The 27,098-nt window shown below is 46.6% G+C and overlaps 1 protein-coding gene across 4 annotated transcripts in view; it reads left to right on the top strand.

Moving 5' to 3' along the window:
• Positions 1 to 17,350, top strand: part of Ric8b (RIC8 guanine nucleotide exchange factor B) — a 94,468-nt gene extending 77,118 nt beyond the window's left edge. The window contains exons 9-11 of one of the 4 annotated variants that reach the window (XM_032910393.1): positions 2,845 to 2,964; positions 5,851 to 5,934; positions 15,965 to 16,023. In XM_032910393.1, coding sequence (XP_032766284.1) covers positions 2,845 to 2,964; positions 5,851 to 5,890 — 160 coding nt within the window. In that variant the 3' untranslated portion in view covers positions 5,891 to 5,934; positions 15,965 to 16,023. Of the gene's footprint in view, positions 1 to 2,844; positions 2,965 to 5,850; positions 5,935 to 9,568; positions 9,650 to 15,964 lie in introns of those variants that run through there. The other 3 variants (XM_032910385.1, XM_032910401.1, XM_032910408.1) reach the window with 3 other exon arrangements.
• Positions 17,351 to 27,098: the final 9,748 nt, after the last annotated feature.

Below are 27,098 nucleotides of genomic sequence, written 5' to 3'. Positions count from 1 at the left end.
TGCCTCGTCCTGGCTTGTGTTTTACGTGGTTTTGCTTGCATTCCCCTGAGTATTATAATGGGGGAAAATCTGCTAAAGGGAGACATGAACCAGTGTTTGTGACGTATGTTAAAGGGAGGTGGGGCTGCAGTGGTATTATGCAGGGCGTTGTCTCCAGGGATGGGGTAGGGCCTCACTCTGTGAGAGAGAATGCTGCCTTCATGCTCACTTGGAAGCTAACTTCAGAGAAAGCAGGAGAGTCAAGAGTAGTGTAGAAAACAGATGTTATCCTACCAGTGCACACCTTTTATCCCAGCACTTGGTTGGCAGAGACGTGCAGAGTTCTGAGTTCAAGGCCAGACTGGCCTACTCAGCCAGTTCAGGACAGCCAAGGGTACACAGAGAAACCCTGTTTCAAACGACAAACAACAACAAAGATACCAAGGAAAGAACCAGTCTGCCTAACCTAGGAGTCTATGCCTGACTGGGCTGTGGGCCTACAGCAGCACAGCCTCCCCAGTGCCTCCTGAGTGTTTCCGAGGTACACGATTGTCTGTGCTAATGTTTTCCAAACGTCTCCAGGCGTGATCCCTCCCATCACACCTCTGTCGGTGGGAGAAGCCTCTCAGGTGGCAAATAAGAGTGTTCCTCATTGCTTCTTTCTTCCTCTTCCCTTTCCTTCCCGTAAGACCCGACTTCCTTTGCTTGAGAGTAGTGTCTATCTGTAACAAGTATCTTTATTTGGTTGTCTTTATAATTTAGCAAGTAGCAAGCGCCATGTACCCAAACAGATGACAGCACAGCATCTCCAGGCCTCTCTTCTCAGAAACCTTGGGAAATACAGGGACCCCTTTAGCAATTTTGTGATGGCATCTAGCTACAGAGTTTTTCTCATTGGCAGGTACCTTTAAAAGGGAGACTTAAGAGCAGTGTCTAAACAGAACACTTGAGCCCCGTCTATCATGATACCATGGGGAAGTTTATATGTCAATCTGAGGTCAGGCCAGTTCTGGGTCCCCAAGTGGTTCTGGTGTATAGTCAAAACAAGGAATAAGGGACCAATCTGTACAGTATTGAGGTCCCCCCCCCCGGGTTCCTGAAGTACTGTAGAGAATACCTAGAAGCAAGTGTGTGAGAGCAAACATATGGGCCTCCAGGTCACCATATCTTCTTCTTGCACCGTTCCCACCTTTTCTCTGAGTGATTCCACAATGTTCTTTCCGTCTTGCACATGGTTTACAGTTTGGAACAAGAGGTTTTTTTGGTTTGTTCATTTGATTTTTTAGGGAAGAGGTGGTTCTGGGGATTTAACGCATGGCCTCACAACTCCTAGATTTTTAGCAAGTGCTCTACCACTGGGCTGCAACCTGGTCTCCTTTAAACCTTGGCAAATTACTCAGGCTGGCTTTGAATTTGCACTCTAGTCTTTCAGCCCCAAGTAGGAATCTCAGATATGCACCATTAAGTCCAGCAGATCAAATGTTTTGACTGCAGTTCTAGTCATAGGCCCTATCTAAGAACGTCCGCACACTTTAAACTTAGTTTGCTAAGACAGCAAAGGCAGACCCTTCTTCAAGAATCTGTGTGGTGTATAGCCTTTGAGGAATATAGAAAAAGAAAAGGAATTTGGCAGTGATTAGTGGTGGTTACCCATTCGCTAACCTTCACTGTAACTGAGAAGTCTCAAATGGGAGTGGACGCTAGCCTCCGGAGGAGCAGTAATTTTAGTGTCTTTAGTTAGCTGACATGACATTTTTTCTTGAGTTTACCCCAAGCTCCCAACTTCACAGTTTGCACTTGACAGTCCCACTGGTTTGCTTCTCCCGGCTAGGCCCTGAGAGCCCTAAGGAGATCATCTGTTAACACTGTGTAACAGAGATGCAGGGTTCTATGGTTTTGATCATTAAAGCAGTCTGTATTTGGCTGGTGTGAGATACTTGAACTGTGGTTGTGGCTGCTTCTTAAGAATAATGTTTTAAGGCGCTGACATTTAGCAGACATTGAAAGAACTGTGTTCTATTTCCCTTCCTCAGTACAGAAGAGGAGATAGAAGTGTGGCCTTTTATTTCAGAGTGTAATTCCTTTCCTTGGTGTTAGCATGTCACAAAAAGCTTATAGGAAATAGTTATTGTTGAGCTCTGTCCAGATCTGTTTCCAGAAAGCTAAGGTGCCATGTTTGCGTCTTGGTGGTTTAGATCTGTTTCCAGAAAGCTAAGGTGCCATGTTTGTGTCTTGGTGGTTTAGATCTGTTTCCAGAAAGCTAAGGTGCCATGTTTGTGTCTTGGTGGTCTAGCTTTCACTTTTTTCCTTGGTCAGTTCATATCTAATTAAAATTACTTTTCGGCTTGATTGTTGACTGTTTTAAGCACTCATTACCTTTGTAGTCTCACTAATGGACTAATTTCCTGAGATTATACATTGACGAGCTCTCATTTCCAGACCGAGTTTCTTCTCTGTTAGCATTTCTCCAGTTCTCCCCTTGTTTCGGGACATGTTTGTTTTATGCTGTGTCACGAATGGATTTCTCATCTCACTTCTGAAAGTCATTGTCACCTCACAGCTAATGAAAGGACGCGCATGCGCAGGTCCCTATTCAACAGCACCAGTCAGACTTCACATTTTTAAAAGCAGCCATACTTAAAAAATAGTTGGCCAGTCAGTTTTAATTTTGTAAAAAGCCCATACCCAAAGCACACAACAACAACAGCATTCCTATAGCAATTCTATACCATAAAATTACTACTGAAATTATTTCCAATTTTTGGCTATTATACTCTTTCTTAATTAACTTAAAATTTGGACCAGAAGAGTATAAAAAGAGCATAATTCTAAAACATACAGCATAACTTTTTTTTCTTTTTGTAGCATTAATCTTATCACTGGTCATTTAGAGGAACCAATGCCAAACCCTATAGATGAAATGACAGAAGAACAAAAAGAATATGAAGCCATGAAACTTGTCAACATGCTTGATAAACTCTCCAGGTATTGTATTCCCATCCATTTTTTGCTTGGTTTCTAAGAATGTTCTATTTCTTTGTCTCTCTCACTGAGAGTTACCATAGAACAGCAACTCTGGAAATCCACGTCTGTTGAGCAGGGAGACAGAGGCAGTAGCAGCTAAGTCCGCCATGGCTTTTCTCCATGTGCCGCTTCTGATGCGCAGCACTGCAGCCTGTCACCACTCAGTGCCGAGGCAGTGCCTAGAGGTGGCTGTGGCATTAACCAACTAACATCCCTGTCTTACAAAGGATGCTGAAGCTGGGCTCAGTGATTTTGCTGCTGCTTGTATTTTTGTTTCAGTCTGTTTGGTTTTTGTTTGGAACCACGGTGCGCTTTCCCTCTCCAAATTTTGATGTGCACGTCTGCAGTGCTGCTTTTGAGTTGCTGCTGAGACCGAGAGTTCTAAATGCCGTATGCGCAACAGGAAAAGTAAGAGGAAATAGCTCAAAGAAAGGACTTTTTTCTTTAAAGCAGGCACTTTTACTAAATTAGGGATTCCAAAACCATCCACCCCTCCCCTCTTGCTTCACATCTCCTTCCTTTCCAAATAATTCGTATCGTAAATAACTAGATCAGGATGTGCTAATCCGCAGATAGCTTTTTTGGATAAGTTATTGGAAGAGGACTCCTGCAGGTTTAGATGGGCTGCCTTATTTTCCACTCATGTATTGAGCCACTGCTTCCTGTGAGTTCCCTGAGTGAGTGTTTCTTTGTGTTGGTGACAGCATAGCCACCATGTAAAGGTGAATCTCTTCTCATCTCATTTTCACACAACACATAATCATCCATCAGAAGAAACAACAGTTGGAATAGAACAGCCAGCTAAAGCCATGGCAAGGAGCAGGTCTGATGGGGAAGCATGGGCTACATTTGTAGCAGGAGGCTTAGCGAAGCTGAGAACTGGATGGACTGGGGGTTGACAGCATTGTAGCAGACAGGGCTCTTTTGACACTCTAGTCTCACTTAGGCTTTCTGCAGCAGCAGTGCTAATGTGGAAGCTGGTTAAAAGTAGCTTCGGTATCTACAGAGTGTTCTAGAACTTGGTGACTGCCCTCCTCCTACATTTTATTCTTTCCCAGCATTAGAACTTACTGCTGTGCATGTGCTGTTCCAGAGACATTACAGGTTCTCTCCTAGAAGCGAGCAGTAACAGTCAGACACTGTTGCTCGAACAGGCCTATAGGAAGCAAAGTGACAAGCTCTGTGTGAATATTTTAAAGATAAAATCTGGTAGCTGGGGAAAGAGTTCAGGGCTAAAAGTGTCCCGTCCCCCTCCCTCCAAACCAGAGTGACATCAGTAGCGTCCATCAGGTGGAAGTAGAAAGGAGATTGTTAGCAAGGACTGAGTAGAACATGTTGTGTTTTAGCACAGTAGGTCATTCACGTAGTCCGAATTCTTGTTGTGATGATAGGACTTGCTGACAGCTATCATGGGTGCTGTATTGGTGACCCATTTTAACCTGCATGGAAATACCCAAGCACAAAACATAGAGAGCGGGGAACAGACCGCCCACAATAACACAGTGTCATCCGGGTACTTGGCTTCTTCACTGGGACATCACCAACTTCAGAAGGTGCCCTGTTATTCATGTAAGACAGGAAGGCCCTTCTCTTTTTAATCTCAGACAAATCTACACATTTTATATGTATTTCAGAAGTTATGATTAAGTGAACCCTTAAACACCAATTCTGAAATGCCCAGCTTGCACCTGACATACACGTTCACCCAGCGGGTGCCCAGCTCAAGCCCAAGGTGGCACTGATGCAGACAGAGCTAGTGTGCCTTGTGCTGGCTCAGATGCTCCCTGTTCTACCATTAAAAGGTTGAAGCGAACGTAAACATGAGGCCGTCATAAGTCATGTGGTATCTGACATGCTGTGTGGTGGGTTTTACGCTGTCTGCCTGTGTGTGCACTAACATTTGCTCTCACTAATGACAGCGGCAGTAGACCTTCCAGAGCAAGCCGCAAAGATGGAGCCATTCTCCATGCGTCTTACATGTCCGCTGTGCTGCATTAGTCATGGTCTTAAGCTTCATCTCTCTTTTCGCTTTTTCTTATTTTTGATAAAATAAGAAAAAATAAGGTGCCGTACAACCAGGAGGCTTTAGACGTTCAGTGCAAGGGGCAGTTACTAAGCAGCTCCCGTGTGCAGGGCATGGAGCTCGGGGGGTGGGAGATTTGAAGATGAGCCAGACAGTTTCTTGCTTTGGAAAGCCAAATAGCTGTGGAAGTGGGAGAAGTGGCTGGGTAGTGTATTCCAGAATACAAAATAGAAATGGGACAGTCAGGGTCTGTGTTGAATGTATGCCCCAGGAGGAAGAAAGGAGCAGTTCGTCTGCCTGAAAGGTTCAGGGAGTCTTCCCAGGGGAAGGAAGTGGCATGTGGGCTGCTCATCAAGTACTCTAGAGAGAGATGGAAATGACCACTCACTGTAGGGAGAGAGACGTAATCCTTTTAAGTCTCTGGACTTCATATACTGCATCTTTCTTCCAAAGAGCTCAAGCAGTATAAACCTCAGTGACCAGTGGGAAAGGCAAGGACCACAGAAAGGCCCGGAACATTTCCAAGCTGATGGCTGCTGATAATCCATTTCCTCCTGACGGTTTACAAAGTGGTCACCTATGACCCATGCACTCTCTCCAGCCCATGATAAAACAAGACTAGGAACTTCGTTTTCCACTACTCAGGGCCGTTGCTCTGCCTTCTGCGTTACTATGTCTGTCTGTCAGAGTGTTTGCCAGAACACTTCTTAGTCACCCCCAGCAGTTTGTCTTGCACTGTCAAGGAAGGGCATGTGAGTAGAGGATGGACTGGAGGTGGCGTGGCCCAGGCATGGACACTAGACACTTCCTTTTTTCATCTGTAGGAGAGCGGATGTGAAGGACCTGCACCAGGATGGTGGTTAGCAACAGTGGCCCGTGCCAAAGCACTTACCAAAATGATGACTAAGGTTGGTCATGCCAAGTCCTGTTCCCGAGCCTGGTGTAGGGTATAGATGTGACAAAAGTGTAAAATTACTACGTGAAACTTGAGGTCACATTTCCATCTCGCCTTCATGTAGACACAGCCACTTCCTTGAGGGACTCACTCTCAGCATTGTTCTCTCAGCCAGGCTTGGGAAAGTGGTGAGGAGGTTAGCCGTCAGGAGACGTCTTACTGAGTGTGCATCGACTAAGCAGGGTTCTCGATGAGTCATGATTTGTTTAGTATAAAGGTTGTGTCTTTGTTAGACCTTTCTGTTCTCATATGGAAATGGCAGTGCACTTGGAGGTTCTCAAAGCTAGGAAACTGTGTGAACCCTGCAATCGCTATCCCGTGTCCTTAGGTCCTTGTGTCCTGTGCCTCCCCTGTGTGAGGATGAAAGTGGCGATGGCTCACCCCAGATTTGGAGGTTGGGGTTTTGTTTGTTTGCTTGCTTGCTTGTTTCTGTTTTACTCTCTCTATAGAATAACCTGCAGGGTTCACAACTTCAAGGTGTAGTTGTCATTGCTATTCCTTGGCCAAACTCTATCAGAGCAGAGGCTTTAAAGGAATGCATAAGGAAGTGTGGGCCGCGCTAACTATAACGGTATGGACGTCTTTAATCGAAAATAAACATGAAATGTAGCATTGAAGCCTCAAGTGTAAGGTTACAGAAAACATCGCTTGACATAACATCTCCACCTCCTCCCTCCTCAAACTTTGAAAGCAAAAATAAGCAGGGACTAGGGTGGTGAGTGCAGGTAGCAAGTCCAGGGTGCCTGGCACTGCTGCCTTTGCTAGGGCAGGGCAGGGCACTCACCCTGACAATGCCTTCAGCTCTGCTGGCCCAGGGCAAGAACATCTTAATTACAGTTGTTTCTACTCCTCCTATCCCTTCTGTTGTCTTAATTGAAACCAGATGGGCCGATCTTCTGGCCATTCTCGTTCTAGCACTGTTTGGCAAGGCACTTGTCCGTTTGCTTATCCAACAGAAACTGTGCTTTAAATTGTCTGTCAATAAATAAACAGTGCCTGCTCTGCCAGCACGTCCCTTTCTCGTGCACACTCTGCCACTAGCCATACTTCCCACCCCACCATGCCGATGTGTGGGACATGGCTTTCTCAGTGCTGGCATCAGATGTAAGGATAGCACGTGAATCAAGACATTCCATTTCTAACTCAGACAGTTATGACTGATTTACATCTAGAAAGTAAGAGATACACGACTTTTTCAATGTGAATAGACCCTATTGCTCATCTTACAGAAGTACCACAGCCTGTAATTGCACATGCCTTTGTGAGGAGTTGTCTAGGATATACTTTTTGGGTGCACTTCAGAAATGGAACTCTTATCTTTTTTAAGCATTGTAAGAACTAATGTAGGCACCAAAGATCTTAAGGTTCAAAGATTAAAATCTTGTCAGAAGGTCCATTGTGGGAACTGCTAGTCCATGACTACTGAATGCTTGAAGTGTGGTTAATCCAAATTACGACGTCCTCTAGAGAGAAGAAGAGACTGGAGCGTACCTTAGTAACTGAAGTCAAGTTTACCTTAATTCCCTTTCTTTAGTTGACATTGACTATCGAGATGCAGGCTGACATGGCGGCTTGCCTCCTATTTCTGACATTCAGCACTGTTCTCCGACATTAAGGGTCCATGAAAACTCAGCTAAGGGAGCAGCGTGGTGCTTCATATACTGGCACCCGCACAGGAACAAGAGAGGATTATGTTGCGAAGCCTGAGTCTATGCATCTCTAGGCTATAGCGGACTATCTCAGCAGCCAGACACCTAAGTACGATGTCATGTTCCCTTGGTAGTCACTGCTGAAAGTCACTGAGTGCTTGGTTAAAGCACGAGCTGAAATGGCATTTGACAGTTAGCAAAACATGAGATAAAAACACTGTCCGTCCTCAGTTGCCTTTCTCCTCTGACTTCCGGGTCCTCCGATTGGAAGCATGTGTCAGAGCCAGTGTCTGTGCAGACAGACTGCCTCGGTAATCTTGTTAAGTTGGACAGCAGGGTAAAAGTTTTCTAAGAATGATACCAAGAAGTAATGAAGAATGCCATTACTTAGATAGAACTAAATGTGTTTTTTCTACACTGTCCCTAACCTCATCCTCTAACATGTCCTTAACTGTGCTATCTAACATGAGGCCATAGCAGAATTTTAGAAGCTTTGCATGCTATCTTCTAACGGAAATGAGAATAATAAAAAGTTAACTCAGTGCTTCAAAATAAAACTGCTTCCATACGTGTACCCTGTTGATCATTCAGACAATCTCGTGATCTAAATAGGACGGGAAGTATGTTATTAAGTGAGCTTTCAGAGCTCACTTAAGAGCAGGCATTAAAATGACACCCTCTGGAACACACTATCTTGAAAAATTACCAATAACTCTGAGAGTTTGTCAGTCTGCTTCTTTTTAAATGAGATGTAAGTTTTAAGTAAGTGCACAGCGCCAAAGCCAACAGTGAGCGTGTTCACCTTGACAGATTGCAGAGCACCGTCCCACACTCGGTGTCCTCTCCGTACCAAGAATCAGCTCATAGTTAAGTAACCACTTGAGGACAGTAAACGTTCTGCCATCCTTCGTTATAGCTGGGTTTGGTCACTGTTTTCTAAAGAATGACTGTGGTAGCCTAACAGATTCTTACACTTTATCACACTTACAGATCTTAGCCTTAAGATGGCTTCCGTGGGGGAAGTTGCAGGCCATTGCCAATCCCATTACAAAGTGGAAGAGTGTGGAAACGAGCAGTACCCCATGTCCTTTTGTCTTGGGGTTGACATATTTGCACAGCACATTTCCCAGTGGTGCCCTATCCCAGACTGCAATGGTGAGGGCTGAGTGGAAGGTCTCAGAGTTATCTATTAAGATGCAGTTGGAAGACCTTTCGTTTGCTGTCGGAAAGCTACCATTTGCACTATTTCTCCTCAGTTGATGTCCTGGTGAACGATCAGTTTAACCAGTTGTCCTAGGAAACCATTAGATGAACGGTGAAGAAGCAGTGTCCACACCAAAGGCCACCACACTCCCAGCATAGTTACGGGACTCCTGCACTAAGAAGGGTCATTTCCAGCAGTGTACTTTAGAGACGTGTGACTCCTCACCGCAGAGCCGTGCTCTGGGCTGTCAGAGGGCCCATCCCCTAGGCATCTTATGTTAATTAAAATACTCCATTTATATACTAATGTCTCATCCCATCTTTCAAAGTCAAAAAGGAATTAAATATGGAATGGCTAATTTAACATGTTGGGGCTCTTTTTCCAGGCCAACCTCACATTAAAAACAGGAATCCCTGGGCCAGAGTCACGGCTCCAATTATCCTGTCTCGGGTTTGTCAGACATTGAACAGAAGTCAACAAAACACGGATGTAGCCGCACATGGCTAAATAGCAGCGCCCTCATTAAAGCCCAGAATTAATACGGGTGATTAAAGGAAGCAGTGCTTCCTAGGTTTCCCCCTTTTTCTTCTTTTCTAATCACAGAACAAAATATGTTACACAAAAGGATCGGAACTATTATATAGTACTCAATTAGAGGGAGGTGAGTAGGTCTCTAGCATGCTGTTTTATCAAAGGAGCAGACTGGTGTTTGCATGACTGTTGTTTCATTACAGACCCTGTCATTAATCCCATGTGTCAATACTGCCCTGTCTGCACAGAGCAGACGAGAAAGAAGAGCCAGCCCTTGAAAACAAGGGAGTGCTTTTTGAGTCGTTATCAAGCTAAGTGGCAAGCGGGAAGCTGAAACTCGTATAGGTAAATTCGAAGGGACTCTTGGGAGATGTGCAGGTGGGAAACAAGGATGTGCTTTTACCAACTGCTTGACTGTGTCCTGCTTTCACAAGTGCCCTTGAACCAATGCTTTGTTTATGCTGCACACCGTGTGTGCTGTGGGCAAGAGTAATGTCTGGCTTCCAGGTCAAGTAAGGTGTACACATACACATCTGACCTAGTCCGTGTGGTGCAGTCGGGCATGTTACTGTCTGAGCCCGGACTCGCCATCCCTGCCGGGGGAGTCACATAGGAACTCAGAGCCCTAGAACAGAGTGGCCATCTCTGCAGTTGCAGGGCCATCACAGTACCACACCCACAGGAAGGTGGTAAAACACCTGGGGAAATACTAGAGAACAGAAAATTTAACCATGTTTAATTCCGTAAGTTCCTACCCTTAGATTTAAGAACCTTTTGTTTTTCTTTTTAATATTATTATTTATTATTATTACTATTATTATTATTATTTTGGTTTCCATTGGCAGTTTCAAGGGTTAGACTGGGGCAAAATAGGGTTTCTTTTCTTGGACGTGCTTTATCTGTGTCCTCTTGCTGGCCACACCCTTATAGACTATGATTCCTTATCGTTTAGTAAGATCAAATTTCTAAATGATGTTTCGTTCCAGTTGAACATTCTTGGAGGCTTATCTCTTCCCTGGCCAGATGCCTGATCAGATGAGAAGCCCGCCATGATACTGTCACAGTGCCTAGAATGGGCTCTTTATCCAGTAGACATCACTGTACTTTTTGGTGATAACGGGGGCAGTCTTAACTGTGTTAAGGCCTGTATATAGCATTGAAGGTAAGTATGAAGCAGTTGTTGCTATGTGAATATCTTACTCTTGATTCATATTTCCACCAAGATGTTTATTGGATACCCGGCCATCATTTATTAGAGAGAATCTTGATAAATTTGGGGCCAGTGGTAACTCTTCATAAATGGCTCAGTGAAGGCCACCCTGCCATCTGGACCCTGTGTTCGGAACTTGCTGTTGCTTCAGTAATCAATTAGTCACCTGCCAGCAGATTGCAGGACAGGTTTGTGGTCATGCTCTCTGTCAGTGACAGGCAAGTGCCGTATTGACACTTTTAGGTTTAGAATATCTTGACGAGGAAGAAAGGATTAGGATAGTGATTTTGAGTATCTTAAAAACCCCAGTAGCTTTTTAAGTGATTCAAAATTATTTAGTAGCCTGATACTTATTCTTAAAATTAGTATAGAGTATTGTGGGTCATCCTGTCCAGCCCCTCATTTTGCAGCTCTCAGAGGCAAGTGGCTTGCCCAAGGACTTGTAACAGCCTAGCAGATCCGAAACTGAGTCTGTACCGAATGGGGGTTGCCTCCTGCTGGGCCATCAGCATCATCTGATGATGGTGACTCATCATGAAAGCTGGTACAGCCCAGAGAACTTCTTGATACACAGTCCTCTGCCACTCTCCCTTCAGGCCATTGCCATGTACTTGTCCTTTCAGCAAACCTTTACAAAGCACCTACTGTGTGCTCTGTCCTAGATGAAAACCACAACCTGAGAAGACAAGGATGTGTGCCCTCAAGATGAGCACAGTCCAGCAGAGAGCAAGCAGTCCTTGGAAAGCGTACATTAGGATCTCCGGTGGATTAGTAATGCTTTCCCTGTTCTGTGACACAGTCTCCTGTGGACTAATAATCCTTTCCTGATCCTATAGCAGGGTTTCCTGAAGATTAGAAATCCTTTCCTGAATCTGTACATCTTGATGGAAACAAATCTGCCCTCAGGTTTAGCCAGTCTTGTTCATGGCTTAGTCATGAGGGGCCTCCAGATCGTGATTTCTGTAAGAAGAGCAGCCAAATGTAGTTCATGTGCCTAATGAGGCTCTGCTCTCTAAGGCACTGTGCTAAGGAAACCACAGGACAGACTTCCCTTCAGTGTGTCAGTGCAGTATTGTTTGTAGCTTTCAGAGTTTATAGTAGTGCTTTTTTTTAATAAATACTCTTAAATATAGAAGATGGCTCTTGAAAAAGGAGACAAAAATACCTTCGGACTCAATCCAGCTCACCAGCCTTAGAGCCCAGGTTTTTAGCCCCCTTCATGCCTTATAGCACTTTTGAGCTTTCTTTTTCCTTCTCCTCAGCTGAGCCAACCTGCTTGCCAGTCCCGCACATAACTAACTCTTGCTTCTGTGCCTCTGCCTGACTAATTCTGCCTCTGGGATGCCTCTCCCCTGTGACACTGTCTTTCACTGCCATTAATTAGTGTGGCCCCAAGTCTGCCTCCTGCAAGGAGCCTGTAGGGGTGTCTTTTCCTCCTGTGTCCCTCCCGCTTTGTGCATCGCCATCCAATGGTGAGGGAACATGACTGTGGTGCTGATGAGAAGGTTCTGGTTCTCTGTGCATACCTTACTGACGTGAACGCGAAGAGCTGAGAGTGAGCCTGACAGATAACCAGAGTGAGTCTCTAGAGCAAAGGTCTCAGTTGGTGTTTGTAAGTCACTAGTGTTAGGATTGAGAAGAAAAGGAAATTAGACTGACAGTGTGAGAAGCAAGCCAGGGTTGATGGGTAAAACAGTCACACGATAGCGAATGATGCGTTCCTGCTCCCACACAGGACAAGAAATCTCCTTGGACAAATAGCACATACAGGCGGCCATAGGCCCAGGGACAGCAGGCACTGCTTGTCGGTCGTCTTCAGCTTGTCCATCTGCTCTTCTGTAATTCTTTCAATGGTGTGTGTGTGTGTGTGTGTGTGTGTGTGTGTGTGTGTGTGTGTGTGTGTGTGTGTGTGTGTGTGTGTGTGTGTGTTCCAGACTGACTGAAGCTTCTTAAGGGCAGGGACCACTCCTCCTCCCCCACCATCCTATCAGGAAGGGGAGGCTTTCTGTGAGCACACAGGGAAGAGCCCAGCTTGTGGCTTCCAGTTATAGCCCAGCTTCCACACACTGTGTAGTCTGTAGTCTGTGCTTTCACGTTCGCTTAATGAGGTGAGTGTCCTGTCCAGTCTTACAGAAAATAAAATCCAAATTTAGAGTTTTCAAGGTCTTCTAGTTAATGAGCTGTAGTTGTAGAATTAAAACCCAGGTCTGGCTTCAAAGCCGCCGTGTGCCTTTCACTCCTCACAGTAAACGCTTGAGTCTCTGCAGTGCGCAGAGCCCTTTGCTCTGTACTGTTGCTGTTGCTGCCACTGCTGTGCTAGGACTTCTTATGTCATCACTGGGAAGTAGGCAGAGCTGGCATTGCCATGACCCCATTTCACAGATGGGGAAGGTAAGACTCAGAGCCATGCCCAGATCACACAGCTGGTAAGTGAAGAACCTGGACTTTAGACAGCCTAACTTACGATCTTTCTGCTCTTCACACAACATCACATTGCTGTCTGAATTTATTTGCATGAATGCATGATTTTGTGGCCAAGTTTCAGCGACGCCCTCCCTACAGAAGTGTCAGTATGCGTAAGCATTGCATGGGGCCACCTGGAAAAGAAAGTAACCCATGCTGTCCAAGGAGCTTCCATCCTAAGGGAGGAGTGATACAGGGTGTCCTCCAAAATGCTTGAGAATAGTTCATATGTGAGCATTAAAAGATGGTGACCTTTGTTCTATAAACTAACTCTTGTAGTTTGATCACAAAACTGTGTCTTAATTGTTCCCGATTATAAAGTTGGACTGAAGGGTAGTGATAAAGGTAACAAAGTTGATTTGGAAATTTTCTTCCTGGGTTTGTGTAGGAAGTAGCTGGGTAGTTGTTTACACTGGCAGCTACGCCCCGGTGCTGGCTGTTACTGTGGAAGTATAATGGTTAGTGCTGGCAGGGATGGCTGTCTGCCAGGCAGTCTGTCCACACTGTTCCGTAGGCCCTTGCCTCCCCTGTGCTTCTCCTCACCGTCCAGCCCTCCCTCCCCTCACTGCCTGCAGTTACCAACACCTTTAACCCAGCTCATTGGGTGTTCAAAGTTCTGTGTTAGCTTGGATGGCTTGGGTTTGGGTTTGGGTTTTTGACCTTTGGAGGCAGGCTCTTGTGTTTACAGATGTGTCCCACCGCTTCTAACCTTTAGACCTAGAGTTGTCTTACCCTGCAGTGTGCCATTTCCAGCAAGTCGCCCCCTTCCTTCGCATCAGCTGTTGGTATTCAGTATTGCAGGTTCACATCACAGGCAGAACTAGAGCACGTGGACTCCACACTGGCCCAGGTCATAGCAAGGCTGCAGAGTTGCAGATGGCTGTCACTGCTTTTCTATGTGCTCGCCACAGAGGCAGCTCAAGCTCTCTGTGTCCTGGAAAATGGTGCAGACTCTTTCCTGTCTTCTGACTCCTGTAGGTAGTGCCATGTCCTTAGTATCCACCTGGAGCCATAGGGACACTCGCTCTCCTACACACGTTACAGTGACTTCCTAATGCCTTCCCTGTCTGCCACCTATTCCAGTGTGTCTAGCATACCACTCGCAGAGGGTGTGAACCAGTAGGCATTGTACAGGGTAGATGCTAAGCTCCTTCCTTACAAACTCCCCTTTACCTCTTGCCCCTCACTTCTTCCTTGAACCTCTACTCCCTAAGTACTGGTCCCTTGTCCAGCCTCACAAGAACACTAAGCAGAAAAGGTGAACTGATATAGTCACACGAGATGGTGGGACCTGACTCATGGAAGGGATCTCTCATCTGTGGTGCCTTCTCTGCCTCCCTCAGGTAGCGTGGCAGCTTCCTCTCAGGAGCCACCGGGTTCATTTACAGTTCTCTCAGGAACTTTTCCCCATCTGTTGCCCAAGTCCTCTTGGGTCTGCTTGTTACCCATTTATCGAGGACAGCAGCTGCACCCTGTCCTTCCTCTTCTGCCCAGCAAGTGGCAGCTCCTTTCACATAGTTGTTGGGCAGTGAACTCAGCTGCTTCCCATGCAGTCAGAACAGTCAGTTGAGATGGGACTTAACTGCAGGGAGCACTGGACTGGGATTTGGGAGAGCCGTCCCAGGCCCAGCTCTACCACTGAGTGGCCTTGGGTAAGTCACTCTGCCTCCTTTTAAAGAAGGGAGTTGGACTAACTGATCTCCAAGGTGCCTTCAGCTTTAAGCTGTCTGATGTGATCCCATTGCTTACATATAACATGCAGGAGCCTGTTTAGCCAGCCAGCCAGTCTTCACATCTCCCTAGCCTCTGAAGCCACATCTCTGGCCTCAGAAGTCACCCCTGGTGCTAAGGAGCAAGGGCTACTTGCTTAGGCTCCTGTCGCTGTAACCCAGTCACGAGCTGAACTCACCTCCCTGGGTTTTGCTGTGCTGTCACAGTTGTATGGCTGCCCTTTCTCAGGAGGTGGCCCTTCTTTGTGTTACTTGAAAAGACAGTAGCAAGAAGCAGAGGGGAGTTAAGTGCCATGTTCCCCTCACCCCACAGCCCACCATTACTCTGCCTCATGTTCTCGGGCAGTGGTACCCATCTCCATGAGAAATGGGTGGCAGCGGCTCCTGAGCCCTCGCTGGTCCTCTTAGGCACGCCGAGCCTGTGGAAGGCCTGGTGCTAGCCACTCAACAGGGACAGTCGCCACGGTCTCCATGTCGTAAGTAAGGCCTATGAAGAGGTTAAGTCAGTCTTTCCTGGTGCTTTTTGATTGGCTTAATCAATAATTACTTATCTTAGATGGGGCTGTAACTTGTGGAGTGGATACAATTGGATTAGGTGAAGAGAGACAGTTGGGGAGCTTTGAAGAGATTAAAATGGCTGCCAATCCCATAATTAAACTGCCACAAACAAAAGCAGTGGTGTTTTAAACAAAAACAAGGAAAGAAAGAGAAAGAAAGGAAACTTGGGAATCCAACGGATTTGAAATGAACCAACAAGTGTTTGTGAGTCTGAGATGGCGGAAGCGACCCAAACCTGACTAACCGATTCCGTGAAAGAAACCTGCCTTTAACTCTGGGGCGAGCAGGTGAGACTCTGGGGCTTGAGCTTCTCTAAAACAAAACAAATGCACAAGCGGTAAATAAAGTTCATTATTCAGACCCCAAGAGATCTGCTCCTCGTCCTGGGCGCATTTGGGCCTTGACTTCTCCTCCTTTAATTGGCTTAGGTTTGGCTTGTGTGAGTGAAGCCTTTTATGTCCCTCTCTCCATGTCCCTTTCATCTTTCTATTGCAAACACACAGAGAGCTTGAGAGAAAATGCTTGGATTTTAAAGACTTCTCTTTTTAAAAGGCTGTGGGCTTGGGTGGGGGAGGGGGTGCGTGTGATGCTGGTGAATACTTTTTTTTTTTTTCTCTTTCTTTTATCTCTTTTTCCAGAGAGGAGTTGCTTAAACCAATGGGACTAAAACCTGACGGGACAATAACGCCTTTGGAGGAAGCGCTCAGCCAGTATTCTGTCATCGAAGAGACCAGCTCGGACACAGACTGAAAGCGCCGTCACCTGCTCCCTCTCAATATGGCTTTTATCAGCATCTTTTCTCTGTAGCTCCAGGGGAATCTTCTCTAGAACGTTTATGCCCTCGCTTTGGCTAGAAACACATTAACTGGTTTACTCATCGGGAATCCAGCATATTTAAGAGGTAATCCTGTGTTTTCTGCAACATTGAGGCATTCGTACAGAGCTGCAGTCAGGCAGAGTTGCGGGGCTAGAAGCAGAAGCAGCCATCCCATTGCACCAGGACAGAGGACGGGACTTCACTCGGCAAAGCAGCCCTGGTCAAATGTGGCAGTCCTATTGCCGGGAATTCCTAGCCGAAGATTCGGCCGTGTCCTTCCACCCACCGTATAAACCGCCCCTCTGAGTCTCTCCAGCGACCCACGGCACAGGAGAGTCCGAGGAGCTGGTAATCAAGGGCTGAGGCAAGCGACTCCTTAGGCAGCGCTGACTGAGTGGAAGCCAGGCGGCTGCTCCGAAAGCCTAGCCCCACCCTTCATTTCAGTTTTATACAAATGTGGAAACACACACACACACGCACGCACACGCACGCACACACACGGCCCCAGACTTACAAACCTACTGAGCTCTCACAGTTGGTTACTTAGCTAACACTTGAGATTACATTTCTCCCTGGGAGGAGTTAGCAGTGATGGCTTAGTTCAGGCAGCTCCACGTGCCTATTTACCCCTCGATCCTGAACACTACTAGAACCGTAGGGCTGGACCACACCTGTACCGCTGCGTCCACAGCGTGCATTCTGAGATACCACTCAGGGTGCCAAGTTCACACTCATCCTCAGGCAACAGAGAGGATGGGGCTCCCCGAGTAGGGGGAGTTCTTTTGTGGCCTGTGCTGGGGCAGGGAGCCAACAGCACCCATTTGTACATACAGGTCATTCGTGTGTCACATGTTCTAAACAGGGGTCTCTGTGTGTATTTGTGTGTGTGTTCTACCTTTCTACCATATGTGATCAGTTTAATGGTAACTTTATTTATTTAAAAAAAAAGAAACACAGATAGTTACTATTGAACTGATTAAGGCTGTGTATTTGTACTCCTAGGAATGGTCATATGAAGTAGATGTGCAATCATGTAGACAGCAGGCCAAGGCGATCAGTGGCTAAGGTTGGAAAGGGGTTGGTTTCTCTCATATATGTATGTGTGTGTAGATGCGCATACATAGGTATATGCACACATAGATTATGTGCTTGGCCACTGCCTTTTAAAACTTTAAATTAAATAAAACGTTGGGGATGATTCAATTTAGCCATCTTTGTGTGTTTCTTTATGGATACGTGGGCTGAGGACACCATCACGGTTTGTGTTTTAAAGTCTTTCTCCACCCTTTCCCTCACTGTCATGGCGCAGCCTCCTTACAGAACAAGAGTGGGTAGCACTGGTGAGGACACATTTATCGTAAACTGTCCCTGGCAAGACTACATGCCAAGAATTGAACCTTAAAAGGCCTTTGAGCTGCCAGAGAGATGCCAGGAAGTTCTTACAGTTTACTCTGAGGGGAACCCTTAGACAGCAGTCGCCATCACTGAGATTTATGTTCATTTCAAACATGTTTGATTGCCTGGACTTTGAGCCCTTACCCCGTACAGAGGCAGAAAAGAAGGTTAGTGGACTTTAAGTAGACGCACTGAAAGCAAGAGAAGTCAGCCGGGAGTGGGAAGCCTGCAGCACCCACGCCTCCCTATTCAAACAGGGGTCAGTGTGCACACCAAGGTGAGAGAGAAGAAACACATCCAAGGCACAGGATACCAGGACTCTACTTACCCAGAAAATAGCGTGTATGACAGTGTGCCCAGAGATGTGCTTTCCCAATAGTGGCCCTGAGCTGCTGTAAAAGGACCAATGAGAATACTTGGAAGAAGACTAGGGAGTGCACACACATTATAGGACTCTGCCCATAACTGCCGAGAAGAGCTGTGGTTGGTGACCCATGTCTTAGCCAATGGCGCCATCAATAAAACTTTCATTTTATTCGGCAATTTGTAATTTTAGCCTACATGAAAAAATTTCAGAGAAAAAGGAACTTAATAATTTTGTTATTTTATTCTACAAATCCATTTTGAAAGTATTTTTATAATCTCTGGTCCGATAGCTTTTCCGTCAACCTACGAAAGCATGGTGCACCCGTGACTTGCCACCTTGCCATCTCTGTGCTGGGTACTTAATGATGTTACTTTTTGCTTGTTTTTTTTTAAAGGTTAACTCTTTAAGAAGGACTAGCTTCACCTTGCACACAGAGAGCACTGAGCATCAAGCTTCGTGTCTTCCCTGTAACTTCGCCCCATCTCCAGGCAGAGCCTTTCCAGAGAGCTTCTTAGCTTCCTAGTCCCTCAGCAAGTCGGGGTCCAGCTGTGGGTTTGACTCCTGCACCTTCCCTATTACCTGCAGAACCACTAGCAGGGGCTTTGAGACGGAAGCAGCACAGGCTGCTGAAGGTGGTCCTTCCCAGACCATTAAAGCAGTAACTATTGGAGCTGCAGTCTCTGGCGTCCCCATCCCATCTGCATGAGAGGAAGAAGCAGATTTTAGAGGAAGACCTAGACACCCTTAGGTCAGAGACCAACCGTGTGGGCCAGTCCTTCTCTGGTGAAAAGAGTCAGACAGTGACCACTGCAGTTTATAACCTTTTCCATATACTGGACTTTGGAAGCAGAGGGTGGATGGAAAAGCATTGGAACTCCTTAGACTAGGGACAATTTCCAGATGTCCGTGACCCTTTCCAGGCCAGTGGTTTTTAGTGGCAGATAGGGCTAATGCTGCCTTTCCTCTATATATGACACAGGTTGAATGAAGCTTTTCAAGTGACTGAACAGTGCCTCAGCACGTAAGTCTTGCTGCCCCCAGGACTAGGTATCAATCTACATCAGCTTTCTTTCCCCCTCTTGTCTATCAGTCATACATGCTCCTTGTATAATGTTTAAAACATGCGGAAACAATAAAACTAGATACTGACCCAGAGTCCTGCCCCAAGAGCATTACTGTTAATGTTTAGTGTATTCCTTTCCTATATTTTTTCTATGCATATATAATTTATTTTACTATAAGATTGGGATCATGCTGTGTTTACAGATTTGTACCCTGCTTTCCTTAACATTGTGAGCATTTTCCCATACCAATAAATATTCTTCAAATGTTAATGGCTACGACATTCCGTTACATGAAGTGTGGGAAACATCGCTGATCACTGCAATGAGTATTACAACCTGTAACCCTGGCTTCTGTTCATTAAAAAGATGTTGCCTTCTGTCTTTTGGGGAGGTGGCCCAGTCCTCTGCACAGTAAAGTCATAGCAACTGGACTATCTGGGAGGAGCAGGCTCACCCAGCTGTGTAGCACAGTTCTAGAAGCTACAGTATTGCGTCATGGCAGCAAGATTAAGTGCCCAGAAAGTCTTGCAAGGTGAGTAGCAAGGGTTCCTGGGGCTTGGAAACACATAAGGTGCTAGCTCCAAATGGATACTTGGAGGTATCCACTGCATTTGGGAGGGTGGAGAGTACTCAAGGAAGGAGAGTGGCATGTTCTTCAGGAAACCCAAGTGACAGACACCGAATGAAAGGAAAAAGGATCATGTTCTAGAAGTCTTGAAGGCAAAGGTGGTAATAGCCAGCTTGAGACACGGGCAAAGGAGATCCCGTAAGGACTGGGCACCAGGACTGATGCATTGCTGAGCCCAGCGCTGTCCAGAAGGACCCCCACACATAGCTCTGCCATTGACATTTGAACTTCAGAATGAGCTTCCAGACACGGGAAAGAAGCTGCTCCTGTCAGAACTGGGCCACCGAAGCTCACAGGCCAAAGGCACACGCTGTATCTGCAGACAGGAGGAGACAGTGGGCAGGACAGGACGAGTATCTCGTACCTTGGGACTGGACAAGGGAGGAGCCATGTTTCTGGCAAGGACGAGGCATGACATAAAGTCCACTGCTGTGGGACAGACTGGTTTGGAGAAAAGAAAGACAACATGGAAAGCCATTGCCTCAGCATCTGCAGGGTAAGCATGGCCTGAAATAGAGCATGATGGGAAATACTTGAAACTGCAACCCACACAATCTAGTCTGAAGACCAGAAAGCTCAGAAAATGGAGGGAAGATCTCAAACTCCGAGTCCCAACCTGGGGACTAATAAGTGTGTTGTGAGCAGAAGACGGTGGCTAAATTATTTCTCAGGAGACAGAACTCAGTGGTTAAGAGCACTGGATGTTTTAGAAGATCCTAGTTCAAGTTCCGGTACCCACCCGGTAGCTCACAAGCATCCATAACTTCAATTCCATGGAATCCAACAACCTGGCCTCCACAGGTACCAGGCATACAAATGGCACAGATACACATGCAGGCAAAAGTACCGGTATGTATACAATAAAAGAATTACTTCCAAGACATCTCAAAATTCTCAGGTCACTAATGTAAACTTCTGTCACTTACAAGTGATCAAAGTATTTGTCTCATAAAGGGCTGGTTGGCTTGACTCAGAGCTCTGGCTGTTTCAATCCATGGGTCAGTTGACCTCTGTCTGCTTTGGGGCCTGTGTTGAGACAGCACATCATGGTAGGGAGTGCATGACACAGGAAACAGATTCGGTTTCTAGCTAGCAATAAAAGGGGGTGCGGTGGAGAGAGGAAGAGGTTGGATCCCATAATCCCTTTCAGGGGATAGTCCCCGCATCTTTTACTTCTCAGTAGTGCCAGGCTGAGGAATAAACTTTTGATATGTCATCCTTTCAGAGACTTCCCAGAAAAGATAACAGCACCCATTTTCTTGCATAAACAGTGCCATGTGTGTGCATGCCCTGCATACATAGATACTGACAGATAGGTGAAATGGAAGTCTGTTCTACGCTTTACAGTATTCATGGTATCCTTTCGCCCGTTTGTACTTTCTGTCAAAATATACAGTACATAGCAACTGTGTGGTAAGGAGATGCTGAAATTTTCAGGTTTAAAAAATAATCCTATAATTGAAGACTTAAGACTCTTGGTAACCAATATCAAAAGAATACCAAGTTCTGCTTATTTGAAGAGCTCAGATGCATTGGAGAAAAGCAGTTGAGCCACCCTGGGAAAAGGATGCAGATGTGTGGATCTCTCAGGTCCATCACAGGAGGGGTGGTTACAAAGGGATTTATGAAAACCCTGTGGTGTTGGCTATGGCGGGAGAGTTCACTGGAAGACCCCGCAGAGACTTAGAATGACTTGAGGATCAGAGATAGCAGGTAGCACTTTTCTCTCTGGGAGAACTGGCCCACAGGGACCTGAAGAGACTGAATACAGGAATCATTTGTTGAAATGACGTCACCGGCCACTCATTCATCAAGAGTTCACAGCTGCTGCAGATGTGACAGTGGATGAAGTTAAGGACTGGCCTTCTGCAGCTTTTCTGCTTCTGCAGACAGTTCATGAATAATGGATACTGGTGAATGCATGCCTGGAGGGATTATCCGAAGGAGGTAACATGGAGCAGGTAAATGTAGAGATTCCATAGTCCAGGGAAAAGCCTTGCACTGTGTGAGCTGAGACCTGAAGGAAGCGGTGAAAACACATAGGCCTAATCCCTCCAGGAAGAGAGCACAGTAGGTACATAGACCCTGTAGCAAGCAGCAACACTCCTGGCATGGCCATGGGACTGCGGGCAACCCGTTCTGCTAGAGCAGAGAAGGGCTAGCAACCCTTGCTTGACTATGCTCAGGTCCTCATGCCTTCCGTGTACAGGTGAAGAGTCAACCAGGTCCACACTATGGAGTCCTCAGTACAACTACCCTAATAGTCTTTTGGGAAAGATAGCAGAGTTTCCTCCTACATGCCCTCTAGTGTTACCCCTTCCTGGAACAGAAATAAAAGGGAAGGTGACCCTACTGTTCCAGAAAAAGATCATGCAGACCTTAGAAGGGACACAGTGAGCCCACATGGGTGTTCACTGTCTCCTCAGTTTGAAGACACAGTCAAGGGTCACTGGTTTTGAGGAAATTCCCTCACATGAAAAAAGAGACCAAAATAGAAAAAGCAGGGAGCTTTTCCTCCACAGATTTGTAACTAATTTTAACTGAGCTTTGGTGCTACTTGAAAAGGAAAGATCAAGTAAGCGATAGCCTAGGCCCAGATGAGCAATCAAGTGAAAAACAGTGGCCAGAAAGTAGTGCACACGGCAACGGACTTTATCTGAAAGTGCACTTGGGTCCTCTGAAGGAAGATCACACCAGGCTAGCACACAGACACTGTATGAAAATAGACTCTATGTGGTAGCAGCCAGCACACGTATGCGTGCAGTTATAGATGTCCCTCTATGCTTTTGTGCATGCATGCGTGCTCGGTCACATGTGCCAGCGCCACATCCCACTTGAGAATTAGGCTTTTGCATATCTAATCATTCAGTCTGCACGGGAAGCCAGGACACAGCTACTGCTCTTATTCTTCATCTGCTCGCGGGAGATGGAGGCTGCGAAGGCAGGCGACTAGATCCTCCACCAGGCTCTCTGCCCACAGGGCTGTAGGAGGGGGAGCTGAGTGAAGCTCAGCAGCCTGACCCAGGGGGCTCCTTTGTGCCTTTCCGTCTGGGGAGGCTTTCTGAACAACCCTCAGGGCCACTTTCTTTCCAGGTAGATCTAACCATCCAGGAAGTCCAGTATATCCCGGGGTCTCCATGCTGGGTACCAACTCAGCATGGCCAGAGTCACATCCCACGCAGGGGTGCTGGGTGGTGGGAGCATGTCACTGTCACCTCGTTCTGCAGTATCTCAGGGTGGGTGAACAACCCTGACCAAGACTCGAGTCCAGCAGTTTGGGCCGCACGCACAGTCAAGGTTCTGTGAGCCACATAGGCAACTGGTTCTCAGGAACTGGTAATTTTGCCTTCATTCCAACTACTAGGAGAATCTTTCTTATGGCTCCAACCATCCTCATATCCAAATCCCTTCTCCAGAAACAGCCTCAGGCAGGAAGAGTCAGACTTCAGTGTGGGGATCTGGACTGCGAAGGGGAAGGCAGCTGGAGAATTGTGCTAAGGTTACCACAGTCTGCTCCACAGGGGCGTCGAATCCTGCTGCCTCTAGTCTCATAATTCATAATCCTGACAACCTCTCTATAAATATACTGACCTTAGCCAGGCATTTGTGGGTGGTGGCGCGCACCTTTGATCCCAGCACATGGGAGGGAAGGGTAGACAGATCACTGCCAGTCAGGTCTACAAAGCAAGTTTCAAGACAGCCAGGGCTACACATAGAAACCCTGTCTGAAACAACAACAACAACAAAGGCTAACTTTAACCTTGTCACCCCACGCTGGGTCGTACCTCCCCAGCCTCACACCTCTGCATACCCCTGGTAACTCAGCCCATAATCACAAGCCGAGAAGCTCTTAGCAAATTCATCTTGGTAGTCTGCAAGGAAGAGAACATGACTTTCCTCCCTACTAGGGCTGAGCAAGTCGCCCCATCCTGAAAGACCAAGCGGCAAGCCTCCTAGTCTTCATACTTCCTAGAAGAAAGAGAAAAATGGCCCAAATAGTTTGCGGCTGCCATTCCTGGCCAGACCAACGCATTCCGTGTGCTTTTCTCTGTAAGAAAAGAAGGGGGTTGCAGGCAGAGCGCCTGGGTTGATTGGAGATTACCACCCCACCCCCTTTTTCTTGGTGTCAATTAGCATAATTTAAAAGGCAAAGGCTGAGGAGGGAAACTCAATATATTTGGGGCCGCTTTGAGGCTTTGAACTTTTCTGTCCTTCGGGGCTGATTATAGCCAAGTGACCCATATTTAAAAAGCATTTACAATAAAATGATGCACTTTCTTTTGTGCCATGGGCTTTGCCGATGAAAAGCAAAAATGTTTTAAAATTGTCCCTCTTTGTCAGCCGTAATGGCTGTGCTCTATTTCAGTGGCGTCCCCCTTGCGGCCATAGAAAGGGAAGGGTAATAAAAGCACAGCTGTAGACACTTTATGGCCTGCTTGGGGGGCGTGGTGGGAGGACGGGGAGTGGAGGGAAGGAACAGATTGACTGTGTGTCAACAAATGCAGCTGGGGGAAAAAAGAAAGCTTTTAAAGACCTCTGCAACTTAAAGTCCAAGATAAATGACGCTCCTATTTGGGAAGAAGAGAACATGGAGGTGAAATTCAATAAAGACTGGCTGAAAAGGGAAGGCTTCCAAAGGCCTTTCTCCGTAGTCAGGCAGCTCCCAAGAGAAACGGGTGAAAAGTGGCCACAGGGAAGGGGGGTGCAGCCACGAGGGACAACAAAGGCCCATCCTTGCCAGTGCGCTGCTGCACCAGACTCAGCCCCGCCCGCTCAGGGAGCCTAGCCAACATGGAGGGGGTGGGGGGCGGGCGGGAGGATGCCCTGGGAAATGAACACAGTCCTACTCCAGGGTCTGCCGGAGCTCTGCATTTGAGGAGAGGGCAGTCGAGCATATTGTGACCCCAGTAGAAAGAGGCCGAGTCACCTGAGAGTTACTGCAGCTCTGACAGCTGTCAGTACGCGAGGTGACTATGCCTGTGAACCATGGTGGCCAGGACATCTCTGAAATCAAGTCCTTGATAGTTCACAAGAAACCCTTCCCTGAGGCCAGGTGGGATCCTTGACCCCCCACACACAACTAACCAAGGACTCACCTCCAGGTGAGGGGCTTTGTGTTGGGAGAGTAGGGAGATGGGAACCCCGGTGGACAGCCATAGGAAGAGTGAAGCAGGGCCACGAGACTCCTACTCTCAGCCAAACGGGAACTCCAAGGCGGTTGGTTCAGCAGATATGTGATGTTCAAGGGAACACTGAGCAGGTGTCTCCAGAGCGAGCATCAGGCCAAGCTCACAGCAAGAGGGACTCACTCTGCAAAGCACACACATCTGGGCACCGCAAAGGCGACGGCTAGAATGGAGAGCAGCCACTCAGGAGATCAAGCAGTGCATGGTTTCTGACAACATGGGTAAAGTCAGAAAGATGAAATGTACCAAAAATCGACCAGTCAGCCAGAAAGAGAGGCATCCAGATCTCTGGGACATGGCCGACTGCCAGACTGATGGTTGCAACCACTTTAGTAAGTACTAAAGTGAAAACGAAAATGTGTGCTTGTAAATATGAGTATCTCGGTGTTTTAGAAAAGACTCCGAAGTCACACAATCCTGCGTGTGAATTGATGTGTCTGCTCTTTGCAGGAGCGTGTCCGGGTGTTGCTGGAACAGTGTCTGACTCTGTAGTCAGCTTGGCTATGAATTTGCTGTGTAGCTCAGGCTCGCCTGAACTCCCCTGCCCCTGCCTCAGCTTCCTGACTGTGGGCATTACCGATATGCACCACCATGCCCATTGAGAGCCAAGTGATTTCCTCTCCTTGAACCTTGCTTTTTCATGTTTCAGGACAGTTACAACACCCACTCATCAGACACTGGAAACGAGACAGTGTGTATAGCGTGTCCAGCAGAAAACCCCCCACATAAGAAGAGACGCGTTCTTCATTGTTAGCACAAATGGCTTCATCAAATGGGATGGAGCAGGCCAAGAGGAGATGGCAGGGCTCTTCAGGAATCTTAGATGTTTCAGGACACAAGTGCCTGGGATGCAGTTAGATGAAGATCTAGACTTGGTGGGGCTGGGAGGCCTGAGGTCCTGTGTGTTTAGGTGAAGGGGAGGAGGCTGTTCTACTGCAACATCAGGTCTCGGAGAAAGCATGGCTGAGGTGGGGTCTTCCACAGATAAAGATAAATCTAGAATTTATGTTCCAAATTGAAGACCCCACTTCAACCCGGGTGACTGAGAGCCATAACATAAAATAACTAGTTGCCACGTAATTCGAAAAATTAGTGGAAGAAGAGAACCAACTCCCACAACTGGTCCTCTGACGTGCACACATGCACACTCACACACACACACACATGCACACACACATCAGATAGATAGATAGATAGATAGATAGATAGATAGATAGATAGATAGATGGATGGACAGACGGACGGACAGACAGGGTGCAATTGTAAAGAATTGTAAGGGGACTAGAGAGTGTCTCGGAAGTGAATAGCACTGACTATTCTTGTGCACTCACATTTCGGTTCACAACTGCCTATAACCCAGATCCCAGGGATCCAATACAACTTCTGGTTCCTATTGGCTCCTACATGTATGTAAATACCCAGACATACACGCAGATTCGCGCACACATGTGCGCACACGCACACACACTAAAAATAAACACATACTTTAAAATACTTGCTTTCAAAGGCTGGTGTGGCTGTGCACGCCTTTAGTGTAGCGCTGAGGAGGAAGGGTCTCTCTGGTGTACACAGTAGGTTTAGCGGCAGCCAGGACGCACAGTGAGACTCCGGTTTGAAAAATAGAAACGGAAGAGCTAGACAAACCAGAACTGTTGTTATGTGAAAACATCAATGAACAAATATGCCTGGCTCTTCACCGGTGAAAGAGTATTTTCATATCTCACATCTTATCAATCGCTCTCAACAAACTATCAGTAAATGTTTGCCTTATTTCTATTTCACAGACTTCAAGGAATTTGTCCAAAGTCATTCAATTAGTGTGAGTGAGTGAGACGAGGTTCGATTCTCAGTCTGTCCGGATCTATGTTCTTCTTCACTCTAACTTTTTTTTTTTTTTTTTTTTTTTTTTTTCCGAGCTGGGGATCGAACCCAGGGCCTTGCGCTTGCTAGGCAAGTGCTCTACCACTGAGCTAAGTCCCCAACCCTCACTCTAACTTCTTACACCCAAACTCACACTCCCCTGGATGACCCTGTTATATCTAGTCTCTTAGTTCATCTTTCTCCTTTTAATCCCACTTGGTAATTCCATAGCTTGAGTTTCAACGAAGCTATAAAGTGTTTGTGGAAGATCCCTGAAGGCGTGTTACAGGGTTCACCAAAGCTAAGAGATAAAAATCTATACAATTTGTTTGCAATATGAGGTTTTTAAACAATACTCAAGTTGCTCTCAGTAGTAGAATTTTAGTTAGGGACGCCTGTGTGGAGATGGAGTGACAGGTAACTGTGTATCTAGGCCTGTTAAAGCCAGGAATACT

Source organism: Rattus rattus, chromosome 1 (genome assembly GCF_011064425.1).
Source record: "Rattus rattus isolate New Zealand chromosome 1, Rrattus_CSIRO_v1, whole genome shotgun sequence".
NCBI classification, from domain to species: Eukaryota; Metazoa; Chordata; class Mammalia; order Rodentia; family Muridae; genus Rattus; species Rattus rattus.
Note: the sequence above shows the minus strand (reverse complement) of the source record. Positions and strands in the feature narration are given on the sequence as shown.